The sequence below is a fragment of the Dryobates pubescens genome, chromosome 15 (assembly GCF_014839835.1).
Source record: "Dryobates pubescens isolate bDryPub1 chromosome 15, bDryPub1.pri, whole genome shotgun sequence".
NCBI classification, from domain to species: Eukaryota; Metazoa; Chordata; class Aves; order Piciformes; family Picidae; genus Dryobates; species Dryobates pubescens.
The window spans coordinates 26984204-26997587 of NC_071626.1; the positions used below are offsets into that span (position 1 = coordinate 26984204).

The following is a 13384-nucleotide window of genomic DNA, read 5'->3' on the forward strand; positions in this document are numbered from 1 at the left end:
CACAATCTATACAGGTATTTACAATATATACACAGAAATATACAGCAGAGAGAAATAATACAACAAAAATCCCTCCCCCAGGAGGGATCCCCTCCCTGTAACCCCCTCTCTCCCCCCCTACCTCCCTTTTTTTCCCAAAAAGGGGTTAGAGAGAAAGAAAGGCAAGTTATTAAGGGAAAGAATTGTTAGCAAGCTTCAAAAGCCCATGCAGGATTAGTTTTTGCTTATCTGAAGGCCAACTCCAGCAGTTTGCAAAGAAGCAGGCAGGGAGAACAGGCTGAAACCCAAACTCCCCCAACTCCCAAACCAAACTGAACTGAGGAAAAAAAAAATTCCAACTGCTCCACAATCTAAAGTTGCATTTTATCCATCCACCAATGGAATTCGTTTAGAATATCAGACTGTTTTGGTTCTAGTACCGAAAACATTCAGCCAGTGTCCCAGCACTGTTTTGTCTTAAAGGCACAGCCTCAAACGGTCACAGCAGGCTACAAGAATCCAGTGTGGGGGCAGTTTAGAGAACATGGTTGTAGCTGGAGTGACTGAAGGGGTTTGATTCAGAAGAAATTTCACACAGAATCAGAGAATGTTAGGATTGGAAGGGACCTCAGAAGCTCATCCAGTCCACCCCCCTGCCAGAGCAGGATCACCTAGAGCAGATCACACAGGCATGCAGCCAGGAGGGGTTTGAATGTCTCCCAGGAAGGACACTCCCCAACCTCTCTGGGCAGCGTTTTGCAGTGCTCTGTGCCCCCCGCAGTGAAAAAGATTTTCCTTATGTTTACATGAAACCTCCTGTGCTCCATCTTGCACCCCTTGCCCCTGGTCCTGCCATTGGGCATCACTGAGCAGAGCCTGGCTCAGTCCTCCCAACTCTCACTCTTCACATGTTTATAGAAATTAATGAGGTCTCCTCCAAGCCAGAGCCCCAGCTGTTCTCCATCACCTTTGTGTCTCTGCACTGCACTCTCAAGCAGTTCCCTGAGGTCTTTCTTGAGCTGAGGGGCCCAGAACTGGACACTATTCCAGATGCAGCCTCACCAGGGCAGAATAGAAGGGGGGGGAGATGCACTCTTGACCTGCTAGCTGCATCCCTTCTCATACATCCCAGAATGCCATTGGCCTTCTTGACCACAAGGGCATGTTGTTGGCTCATGGTCAACCTGTTGTCCATGAGGACCCCCAGGTGCTGTTCCCCAGAGCTGCTCTCCTGGTCCATGGGGTGGTTCTTTCTCGATGCAAGACTGCACTTGCCCTTGTAGCATTTCACTGAACTTCTGCCCTCCCAGCTCTCAGCCTGTCCAGGTCCTGCTGAGGGGCAGAAGAGCTTTCACTCCTACTGCTAGTGAAAACAGGGGTATGGTGTTATTCCCAAGGCAAAAAAACCATGCACGTAGGGACAAAATCAGGGAAGTTAAGATGCCAAATAAGTTGGTACTAGCAAGTAATACAGAAAGTACTTGGAAAACCTCTGGAAATAGTTTGAAAGTAAAAGGAAGTATGGAAAAAATATAACTGTGTTATGTAATGGACAGTAAACAAATAGCAGCAGAAAGATACTTGAAATGCTTAGTAGTGCTTTTTGCCTCATGTTAGTTGTGCACAGAAGCTTCATGTGCTGTTATCAGCAGGGAGCTGGAACAGAAGCTAAGAAGGCTAAAGGGCTCTTTACATGTATTCAGGTCAGCATTGTGTGACAGTGCTGACAGACTCTCCTGTTGCAGGCTCCTTTTAAGAAGTGCTTTGGTAAATGATGGGCACAGTCTGAGGAGAGTTCCTCTTGAAGAAGCAGAAACTACTGATCCTTTGAATTACCTTCCAGTCACAGAATGGTCTGGATTGGAAGGGACCTCCAAAGGTCATCCAGTCCAACCCCCTCTGCAGTCAGCAGGGACATCCTCCACTAGATCAGGTTGCCCAGAGCCCTGTCCAGGCTCACCTTGAGTATCTCCAGGGAAGGAGCCTGAAGCACCTCCCTGGGCCACCTGTTCTAGTATACCGCCACCCTCATGGTGCAGAACTTGTTCCTAACATCCAATGTCAATCTGCTCTGCTCTAGTCTGAAGCCATTGCCCCTGGTCCTGTCCCTGCAGGCCTTTGCAAACAGTCTCTCTCTATCCTTCCTGTAGCCCCTTCAAGTACTGGAAGACTGCTGTTAGGTCCCCATGGAGCCTTCTCTTCTGCAGGCTGAACACCCCCAGCTCCCTCAGCCTGTCCTCACAGCAGAGCTGCTCCAGCCCCCTGATCATTTTTGTAGCACTTCAGGTCCATGTCCTTCCTGTATGGAGGGCTCCAGACCTGGAGCTCCAGTCCTGTTTCTTTATGAAAAAAACCATCAGATAGTTCTGTCGTGTTTGTGTTCAAATATGTCATGTATATATATAAACAAACTTTGGTCAGATACAAAGGGGCAGAGAAGGACACTGTTTTAGTGGGGGGGGACAGCAGCTGAAGTGTGAACTAGTACTGTTTGAGGTTTAGGTTGAATGGGGGTAGAACAGTGGGAGGTTTTCTGTCAGGTGGGCCATGTCTGCTGTTAGCTGCCTTGCATGTTTAAATTTCCTTCTCTTTTGTTCCTCCTCTATGTTTTATCAGCACCAAATCTGTTGGTAGCTTACTGACTTGATAAGATGGATGGAGTTGCAGGGTTTGTTCTTGTGCAGCAGCTCTGCAGGAGTGTGAACCCAGCGTGCCTTAGGCTGGCTGAACATCTTGTGCTGTGGCTGGCAGAGGTTGATGACGAAACTTAGCTTTGCACGAGAAAGCAGAAGTGTGGAGCACTGGGGTTCACCATGTTAGATTAGCTTCTGTGCAACAACTGTTCAGTTTCCGTTGTGGCAGGACTTCCTGAGCAGGAAGAGCACCCCAAACTGCTAGCTTTTTGTGCTTGGTAAGGACTCAGATGGACGCTGGGGATTTTTCTGCTAAAAATGTAACAATTGTCTGCTGCTGGGAACAGTATTTTTATGTTCTGTCTCCTAGGAGTGCAACAAACCCCGGGAGGCCTTTGGATTTGAACAAGCTGTCAGGGAATACACTCTCCAGAGCTTTGGTGAAATGGCTGATAACTTCAAGTCTGACTATTTCAACATGCCAGTCCATGTGAGTTCCATCTTCTGTTGTGATTCCTTGTAGGGGAGAAGAGGCTTCAGCTGATCCTGGATTTTGACTGAAGCATTCTAGCTTTGTTTGAAGAAGTACCATAGGCTTCAAACATGCAGACAAATCACTGAGCTTTCAGACATCTGGGCTCACTTCAACTTCATTCCAACCTTTTCCTCTGATGGATAAACAGCTTCATGGCTCGTTAGGGGATACCCTGTTTGCTGTACTTGATAAAGTTCTTGCACTTTCTGATGAATTGAGCTAAGTATCTCGTTCTTGCTTGGCACAGGGGCCCTTCTCCTGCCCTTGCTATGGCATTTGCCTTTGTTTAGTGCATTCAGAGGATAAATCATTGTTTTCCTCCCTCTTAAAAGCTTTTCCTGGAGAAGAGTCAATCGTCTGAATCTGTCTGATAATCATGTGGTGCCTGGGTGGTGGTGGCTGGTTTTTTGTTTGTTTGTTTGTTTGGTGGTGGTGTTTGGTTTGGTTTTGTGTGTGTTATGCACCTCAGGAGCATTTTTCAAGCTAGCATTTCTGCTTTGGCACACTTCCATCATTCCACTGCTCTGTAGACTGCAGGCAGCACCAAGCTCCTCTCCTGCTTCTTTAGGGATTTATGGGCATTTTTGCTAAAGCTTCTGCCACTGAAGTACTCCACTTTGTGATCCAGGATTGGGATACTGAGCAAAGCAAGGAATAAAGCTTATCTTACAAATAAGTTTCATCAAGGAATGTGTGTAAGTCAGAGTTGTAGTGAGCTATGGGAAGCCTGCAGTCTCAAACACTATTCTTGATGTGAGTTTCCCTGCTGTTACTCAGAAGTTCTGGTTGTTGTCCTCTGAAATAGTTTGGAGTTTGCATGCTGTTCATTCTGCTTGGCTGCTGCTGGCTGTCTCCTCCTCCCCTTCTTTTTAGCTGTGCTTCTGGTAACCTCATCTTGGCTTTCGTTCCTTCCATCCCTTATGATGTGGCATCCTGTTTCTGTTCCATTGCAGCCCCAGCTGAGGAATACAGATCCAGCTGTGTGGCTTTGAAGAGATAGAGGAGAGGTGTTTGAAAATTCACAGGGGATCCATCAGGGTTCATTGCTTAAGTGCTAACCTTTGTGTTTTCTCTGCACACCCTCTCAACATCCTTTCCCCTTTCAGATGGTTCCCACCGAGCTTGTGGAGAAGGAGTTCTGGCGCTTGGTGAGCAGCATAGAGGAAGATGTCATCGTGGAGTACGGAGCCGACATCTCCTCCAAGGACTTCGGAAGTGGCTTCCCAGTGAAGGATGGCCGACGAAAGCTGATGCCAGAGGAGGAGGTGAGAAACAGGATATGGGCCCTGACCCCATTCTTTGCTCTGCATAAGATTTCACATTAAGAATTTAGGTCAGAAATGGGGGTGGATTTTTTTCACAAAGAAATTGCTGAGGGCTTTTGCATGCACTGAGTCTATTTGAGCAGGGCATTCATCTGATACTTGAGCTGCTTTCCCAGATCTGATTACTGACAGCTAAGCTGCTTTTCATTATTTAGTGGCACCTGGTTTGTATCCCTGAATCCTCGCAGGCAGAGATGTGCTGATCGTTACAGCCTGTCCCAGCTATGGGGAGACTTGAGGTTGCTTTTTTTTTTCCTTTTCCATTGCTCCAAACCTTTCCTTATAGAGTTAGCTGACAAAACAGTTCTGACCTCCTGGGGAGCTTCATAATAGGTGAAACAAATGAATTTGATCCAGCTTGTTTCTCTGGCTGTGCAGGCTACAAGAATTGAAAAGAAGTAGGTGCAGCACCCTGTTGTAGAAAACATGAGAAAGAACATCTAGGAAGTCTAGTACCTATTTTCCCTCACAGCAATTTTCTGGCTACTTATGTGTTTCAATTCAGCCAGAATGAGAATAAAGGTGTGGGTTTGTAATTACACAGTCCCAAATCAGTTTGCACTGCTCACTGGAAGAGGTAAATCCTGCTCGCTATTGTCTTCCGTCTGTGCCTGCATCTTCCTACCTGGCCACGCAGTGGGTGTGCAGCTGCTTAGTGAGTCAGAAGTGCTTGTTGATCTCTGTGTACAAAAGTAGTAATTAAAAAAAGAGATTTCTAGCCAGATTACTGAAATCATCTGACTCACTGCATTGTCTTGATGTTATCAGAACAAAGGAAACAGCAGGAATAAGTGGCTGAGCTGAGGGTGTGACCAGTCCCTCCACCAGCTCTGGGATGACTGTGAATCTGTGCTCACAGGGGTTTTAAGGTGGAAAGTAGACTGATATTAAAGCACAGCAGTGAACTGCTCAGGCAGTCTGTTTGGATCCTCCGTTTCTGTACAAACTGTGTGTATTTGAAAGTGAAGGTAGAATGGCTGAGCTACTGCTGCTGACTTCTCAGAAACAAGTGGGTAGGAATTTCTCCTCTTGAGAAAACTTTCTGAACTGATGCCTAAAGAAGGTCAAGATAAACTGCAGTGCAGTAAAGTAGGTCTGAAAGGTAAAACACCAACATCAGATGTTTTGTTCTTCTCCTAGTGTTGCTCGTATCCTGTTCCACCAGAAAAGCATGAAACCTATCAACCTGGGAGGGGGGAAACACAACCTTGAGCCAAAGATGGTGGGCTGTGTATATTGAAACACTAGCCTGGCCTTAAATCTCAGTTTAATTGATGAGTAAGGTATTGAAGGAATTTTTTCCTAGTTTTGATGCTTGGTGGTTGAGGAATGTTGCCCTCTGTCTGCTGTAGGAAGGGACAGGCTGATCTCTTCCTCTCTACATTCATTTTCTGGAGCTGGTGTCCTTGCATTCTTCTGAGCTGTTCAGAATTCTCATTTTTTCTTTGGCAGGATTATGCACTTTCTGGCTGGAACTTGAACAACATGCCAATTCTAGAGCAATCAGTGCTTGCTCACATCAATGCAGATATCTCTGGCATGAAGGTGCCTTGGCTGTACGTGGGGATGTGCTTCTCCTCGTTTTGCTGGCACATTGAAGATCACTGGAGCTATTCCATCAACTACCTGCACTGGTATGGGCTCCTCTCTGTCAGTATACCTCACACCCCTCTTTTTGTTGTAAGTTTGTAGTTCACTTGAAAATGCCTCCTCACACTGATCAGGTTATTCACCAAGCAGCTAAATTATAGAATGGTTTGGGTTGGAAGGGACCTCCAAAGGTCATCCAGTCCAACCCTGCCTGCAGTCAGCAAGGGGCATCCTCAGCTTGATCAGGTTGCCCAGAACCTCACCTTGAATATCTCCAGGGATGAATGTTCCACATTCTCAGCTGAGGCAGGTTAAAAGCAACTTCAGAGACTGTTTTACATGCTTGGGTATTTTTCATTAACCCATTAAATAGTCCTGTTTTGCCCCAAATCCAGTGTCACTGTAAAATCCTACTTTGCAGGCCCACATCTTTTCTTAGAAAGCTTTTGATTTTGAAGAGGGATACAATTCACTGCTTGATGGTATGAGCTGGGTGTGCCCCATGCTGGAAGTGGAGGCTGCTGCAGCAGGGCTTATATAGGCATCAGAGCTGACAGGTAGTAGCAGATCTATGTATGCAGGGAAATACTCCTAGTAAAGAGAAGAGAAATATGGATGCAATTCCAACTTCTAGAACAATCCTAGGAGTGTTCTGGTGTTCAGCTGTTCTGTTTGGGGGGAAAAAAAAGTCACGAAAGGTTAAGTCAGTATAGTCTTCCCAGTTCATCAGGCTCAGTCACAGTCCATGGAGCATGGGGGAGACCTCACCTGCAGTTCTGTGTCCAGCTCTGGAGCTCTCCATACAGAAAGGACATGGACCTGAAGAAGAGGGTCCACAGGAGGGCCATGAAAATGATCAGAGAGTTGGAGCTGCTATGAGGACAGGCTGAGGGAGCTGGGGGTGTTCAGCCTGAAGAAGAGGAGGCTCTGGGGAGACCTAATAGCAACTTTCCAGTACCTGAAGGGGCTACAAGAAGGCTGCAGAGAGAGTGTTTGCAAAGGCCTGCAGGGACAGGATGAGAGGCAATGGATTAAAACTAGAGCAGAGCAGATTGAGATTGGATGTTAGGAACAAGTTCTTTACTATGAGGGTGGTGGAACACTGGTACAGGTTGCCCAGGGAGGTGGTTGAGGCCCCATCCCTGGAGATATTCCAGGTGAGGCTGGACAGGGCTCTGATTTGGTTGAGGATATTCCTGCTGACTGGATGACCTTTGGAGGTCCCTTCCAACCCAGAGCATTCTGTGATTCTGTGAAGGGTGGGGAAGCTGTGGGAAGCTCCCTTTTAGAGCAGGAGGTTTATTGTACATCTGTGGAGGGTGAGTTGATAACCTTCAGGCTGTGATTAAACGCTTCTGGAGAAATGTGTTTGCTGGGAAGATCTGACCCACAGGCTCAGGAGGGGAAGTAGTTTTGTGTGCAGCTACTGCCCTTAGCATGCTATGAACTAGATCAGTGTGTTGAGGAGGTTGTGTCAGCTGGTGACATTGAGCAGCCTCGATGCAGAGTAGCAGCAGTTACTGGCTGGGGTTTGCCGGTTGTGTCCTACCAGCAGATGTCACGGGAGCCCTTCAGGAGCTGCAGAGCATGCTGCATTGTGCCTCCTCCACTGCCTGGAGTGGTTGGTGACAAGATTAATGATCCTCTTAAATACTGCTATGAAAACTCTTTCAGATATTTCAGCAGACTTCTGCTTGTGCTTATTGATAAAATGAAATGAAAACTCACACCCCAGCACTATAGCTGCTGGATAATCACAGTTGGGTTTGCTTCAGGAAGGACTGGAATAATGTGTTCCCAAGTCATTTTCTCTTTAATTTGGGGTTTTCCTCTCATGCTTAAATAGTTCATGCTTTTTTTTTTTTTAAATATGAAGAGTTGAGTGGATTTTAGTAAATTGAGAAATTGAATGCAATGCAATAAGGGCAAGTGTAGGGAGAGAACAACCCCACAGAGCAGTGCAGCTTGGGGACTGACCTGTTGGAGGGCAGTGAGGGGGAAGGCGAACTGCAGGTCCTAGTGGATTGGAAGGAGGACCATGAGCCAGCAATGTGCCCTTGTGGCCAAGAGGCCAATGGCATCCTGGGGTGGATTAGAAGGGCTGTGGTTAGTAGCTTGAGAGAGGTTCTCCTCTCCCCCTACTCTGCCCTGGTGAGGCCACACCTAGAATATTGTGTCCAGCTCTGGGCCCCTCAGTTCAAGAAGGACCTCAGGGAACTGCTTGAGAGAGCCCAGCACAGAGCCAGGAAAATGATTCAGGGAGTGGAACATCTTATGAAGAGAGCCTGAGGGAGCTGAGGGCTGTGTAGCTTGGAGAGGAGGAGCCTGAGGGTGACCTCATTCACGTTGATAAAGCTGTGCAGGGTGAGTGCCCAGAGGCTGGAGCCAGGCTCTGCTGGGGGATGCCCAATGCCAGCACAAGAGGCAGTGGTGGAAGCTGAGGCAGAAGTAGTTCCATGGAAACATCAGGAATTTTTTTTCTCCCTGTGAGGGTGACAGAAGCCTGGAGCAGGCTGCCCAGGGGGGTTGTAGAGTCTCTCTTTCTGGAGATATTCAAAACTTACCTGGATGTGTTCCTGTGTGATCTGCTCTGGCAGAGGCATTGGACTGGATGGTCTCTCAAGGTCCCTTCCAGCCCCTAACATTCTGTCATTCTGTGCATCAGGATTACACACATTATGTTGTACTGTTTTATTCTTTCCCCTTCTGTTTAGCTGATGTGCTTCAGGACTATGACTGCTCCAAGCCTGAGTGGAGTACCATTGTGAACTGTTAAGTATTAGCTGTGGCAGCCAGGGTTTCTTTTGTTAAACTTACTTTGTTTTTCCTAAAGGCAAATGATTGCCCATTTTATCCCTGTAGAGCATGGTAGATGACAGCTGTCTCCACGTTAGGCTTGTGATGGCAAATCAGCTGCCAGGTGTGTGGAGCATTGTGTCACAGTGTAATTAATTTTTCAGGTGAGCATTACAGATCCTGAAGATGGCAGTTGTTGCTGGAAGACATTTATTGTGTCTGTATTCAAAGCAGTCAGCTGTTGTGGACAGTGGTGCTAGATAAGAGGGGTATTTTGCAGATGAGTGGTGCTATTAGTTTCCTTTAAGTGTTGTGTCTGTTGCTTCTGGGCTCTTCACTACAAGAACAACATGTCTAGAGGAAAATGTCTTGTGAGGAGTGGCTGAGGGAACTGGGATGGCTTGGTCTGGAAAAGTCTAGTCTACAACTACCTGAAAGGTTGCACTGAGGTGGGTGTTGGTCTCTTCTCCCTAGTATCAACTGAGAGAACAAGAGGAAATGGCCTCAAGTTGTGCCAGGGGAGGTTTAGATTGGATATTAGGGAAAAATCCTTTACTGAAAGGGTGGTCAGGGATTGGAACAGGCTGCGCAGGGAGGTGGTGGAGTCGCCATCCCTGGAGGTGTTCAGAACACATGTAGACACGATGCTTTGGGATATGGTTTAATGGCCATGGTGGTGTTAGGTTCCCAGCTGGACTCTATGGTCTGAGAGGTCTTTTCCACCTGAGGCAATGCTGTGGTTCTCCAATTGTGTGTTGTGGCTGTGTTTTGGCAGGGGAGAGCCAAAGACGTGGTACGGCGTGCCGTCCCATGCCGCGGAGCAGCTGGAAGACGTGATGAAGGAGTTGGCTCCTGAGCTGTTTGAATCCCAGCCTGATCTCCTGCATCAGCTGGTCACTATTATGAACCCCAACGTGCTGATGGAACACGGTGTCCCAGTGAGTAGCCCATCAGCGTTCTTTGGAGAGTGACTTCTATGGTCCCTTGCTTCGCTCTGCGCCGGATTGTGTAACATTGCCTGGGCAGAGCTCTGAAGAATTTCTGCAGTGGACATTTAGATAGACACTCTCTTGGTTTGGGGGCAGTTTTTAAAAGCTGCTTTCTAGACTCTTCCCCAGACTGGCCATGACATTTACCTTCTGTCAGAAGCGAAGGTGCCAGGCTTCTTACCGAAAGGATTGTATAGTACAAGTTCACATTCTGTGTTACATTGCATTTCTGATTCAAAATAAACAAACCACCCTGCCAGGGCAGCAAGCTTGTCCGTAAAATGCCTTTAATATCTTTTCACAGTAAAATACTTGTCTGACATTCAGTAGAAATCTCAGCATTACAAAATGCTTTTTTGACCAAGCATAATTGACTGCAGACCTTTAAGCAGCTGGCTGTCGTTTGCTTTTGTCTTAGGATAAATTGCTTCCTTGGCAAGCAGCCCAGCAAAGCAAACAACAAACTGTTTCCAGAAGCTTTTGCACTTTGTGGTGCTATGGATTAAATGATGATAGAGAAACATCCCTTTGGGGATTTGTAAACTGTTGGATTACATATATTCAGCTTTTTTGAGTGAGGCTATCAACAGGCTTCGCTTAGAACCGACGCCTACCACTTTTGGGGTAGCTGCGTTGCCTGTGGTGTTCTATAGGTAGAGAAAATGGTGTTCAAACATCTGGTAATTGTGTGTCTTGAGCTCTCTTTTTTCTTTCCCCCACCTTGTTTTCCCTGCCCCCCTGTGTCCTTGCTTGCATTAGGTGTACAGGACCAATCAGTGTGCCGGCGAGTTCGTTGTGACCTTCCCTCGTGCCTATCACTCAGGATTTAACCAGGGATACAACTTTGCTGAAGCTGTGAACTTCTGCACTGCCGACTGGGTCTGTTCCTTTGCATGTTTGCTACAGCTGCTAGGTGGCCTTTGTAAAGGAGGGCCTTAGTAACTTAAGCTGAAGGACAGTCTCGTCAGGTACACGGCGTGTTTCACGTTGGCACCACAGTGCAAGGCTGTGTTGTGGTTATTAGTGATCAATATCTGAGATGGGATTATAAAAATATAATTATTGATTAGGCAGGGAAAGATCTCACCCAAAATAGATACCAAATTTAGAGGTTTATTTACAGGTTGTGTTCCAGTGAGCCCGTTTCGATGAGGAATGACTCAATCACACCTACCACAGGTGCTCATGGGTACAGCTTTATTTGATACAAAGGAGCAGGGAAGTCATTGTGCCCCTGCATTCAGCACTGGTTAGGCCACACCTTGAGTAGTCTCCAGGTCTGGGCCCCTCAATTTAAGAAGGACACTGAGACACTTGAAGGTGTCCAGAGAAGGGCAACGAGGCTGGGGAGAGGCCTTGAGCACAGCCCTGTGAGGAGAGGCTGAGGGAGCTGGGGTTGCTTAGCCTGGAGAAGAGGAGGCTCAGGGGTGACCTCATTGCTCTCTAAAACTCCCTGAAGGGAGGTTGTAGCCAGGAGGGGGCTGGTCTCTTCTCCCAGGCACCCAGCACCAGAACAAGAGGACAGAGTCTCAAGCTGTGCCAGGGGAAGTTTAGGCTGGAGGTGAGGAGAAAGTTCTTCCCAGAGAGAGTTGTTAGCCATTGGAATGTGCTGCCCAGGGAGGTGGTGGACTCACCATCCCTGGAGGTGTTCAAGAGGGGGCTGGATGTGGCACTTGAAGCCATGGTTTAGTAGTCATGAGGCCCTGGGTGACAGGTTGGACTTGATCCTTGAGGTCATTTCCAACCTTATTGATTCTATGAAAAGGCTGTGCCAGAGTGCCGCAAGGCGCAACCCCAGGAGCTGCCCAGGAACCTCAGAGCCTGGCACAACCCCAGGAGTTACCCATGAAACCCAAAAGCAGAGTAAAGTGTGGCACAACCCCACAGGCTACCCAGCCAACCGGAAAGCAGGGCCCGGTCCCAGCACAGCGCAGCTGCCTTGCCCTAAGCAGCGCGGCAGTACGGAAGGTGTGCAGCGGCGGAGCTGCCCGCCTGCCAGTCCGAGCCCGGTCCTGTGGGGTGGGAGAAGCAGCAGCCCCCGGTAGCCATTGTCAGGTTCTGTAAGGGTCCTGTGAGGCCAGGCCGTTGCAGCAGGCTGGGGCTTGGAGCAAAAGCCCCACTGTATTTCCCAATCGTGTTATGTAACTCCTCGCCCTACTGCTCATGCGCACAGCCCGCTCGGGGGGTTGCATGCCCCCTGCCCAGCAATAGCCTTCCTCATCTTCATCTCCCTCAGGTCTGTTAGCGGTCAAGCGAGAGCTTGAAGGTCTTTCACAGTCATCCCAGGATATGAACACATTCCTGTCCCCCCTCAGATTCCTAAACAAAGAGGCCTACAGACACATGTTAGCCTTGCCCTTACCATGCACATCTGGGAGCTTCTGGGCTCCCACTAAGCATTCCCAGACACCCCTGGGCAGCTGGGCACAAACACCAGGCAGCCCATGGCAGCTGGCTATTGCTAATCAAACTCCAATTAATTCTCCCTGCTACGGGTGGGGATGTTCAGTAGGGAGATGCTATCACAATAAGGGATTATTAACAACTACAAACAATTCAGAAACTGCAGTGTGGTGGGTTAAGCTCATCCTGGAGCCCAAAAGCCCAATGAAACAGATTTAGGTTGCCTCTCCTCTCCTCTTTTCCTGGGAGGGGGGAAAAAATATTAGCAGGAGAAGAGAGAGGGAAAATGACAAAAGAACAGTCCTGCATTGTTTTGGAAGTGAAAAGACGAGTTTAACAAAAAGTAAAAGGTATTTAAGTAAAAAGGAAGGTTACAAAGGTATGAGGGAAAGGGATGAATAAAGATGTATCCAAAACCAGACATAGCTGGCAAAGGATTCTCTGGATGTAGGATGGATTCTTTTTGGATGCAGTCTCCTTAAGTGTCTGGGACTGCATGGAACAGGCATGACCATGTGGTTAACAGCTCCCAGCAGCAGCAGCAGGGGGTTGGAGAGCCCAGGGCAGGAGAGAGAGAGGCAGGAAATGGCTCCCCTTAAATAGGGTTGTGGACAGGAAGTAGGAGTGGAATAAAATTTGACCCAGGGACCCCTCCCAGAGCGGGCAGGTTTCTTTGCCCACGTGGGGCTAGGGTTTTTTGCCCAGTGCATTCCTCCTGGGCTGAGCTTAATCTAGCACATGCAGAAAAACTGGGAAGGATAAGCCCACATGACAGCTTTTCCTCACTTACACATGGCCAGCTGAGTCCCAGGCAGCTCAGGCAAGTAAGGCCGAAAGAGCTGAACCTACACACAGAAATGCTGCTGTGAGTGGGGAGAACTCCTCCTGGGTTTGTGAGCCAGGAAGAAGCTACCAGAAACTCAAAGTAGTCCACAAATTGCCATGGAACTAAACTGAGGCAAATGGCTTTCTGTGAGCACTGCAGCACCTCAATGCAAGAGAGATGTGGAGGTGCTGGAGCCAGTACAGTGCAGGGCAAAGAAGCTGGGGAAGGGCCTAGAGAATAAATCTGATGGAGAGTGACTGAAGGAGCTGGGGATGGTTAGTTTCAAAAAGAGGAGGCTGAGGAGAGAC

At 48.0% G+C, this 13384-nt stretch overlaps 1 protein-coding gene across 1 annotated transcript in view; it reads left to right on the forward strand.

Moving 5' to 3' along the window:
* Positions 1 to 13384, forward strand: part of KDM5A (lysine demethylase 5A) — a 67166-nt gene that overhangs the window by 19177 nt on the left and 34605 nt on the right. The window contains exons 9-13 of the mRNA XM_054167933.1: positions 2983 to 3102; positions 4254 to 4412; positions 5925 to 6106; positions 9634 to 9796; positions 10607 to 10726. Coding sequence (XP_054023908.1) covers positions 2983 to 3102; positions 4254 to 4412; positions 5925 to 6106; positions 9634 to 9796; positions 10607 to 10726 — 744 coding nt within the window. The remainder of the gene's footprint in view (positions 1 to 2982; positions 3103 to 4253; positions 4413 to 5924; positions 6107 to 9633; positions 9797 to 10606; positions 10727 to 13384) is intronic.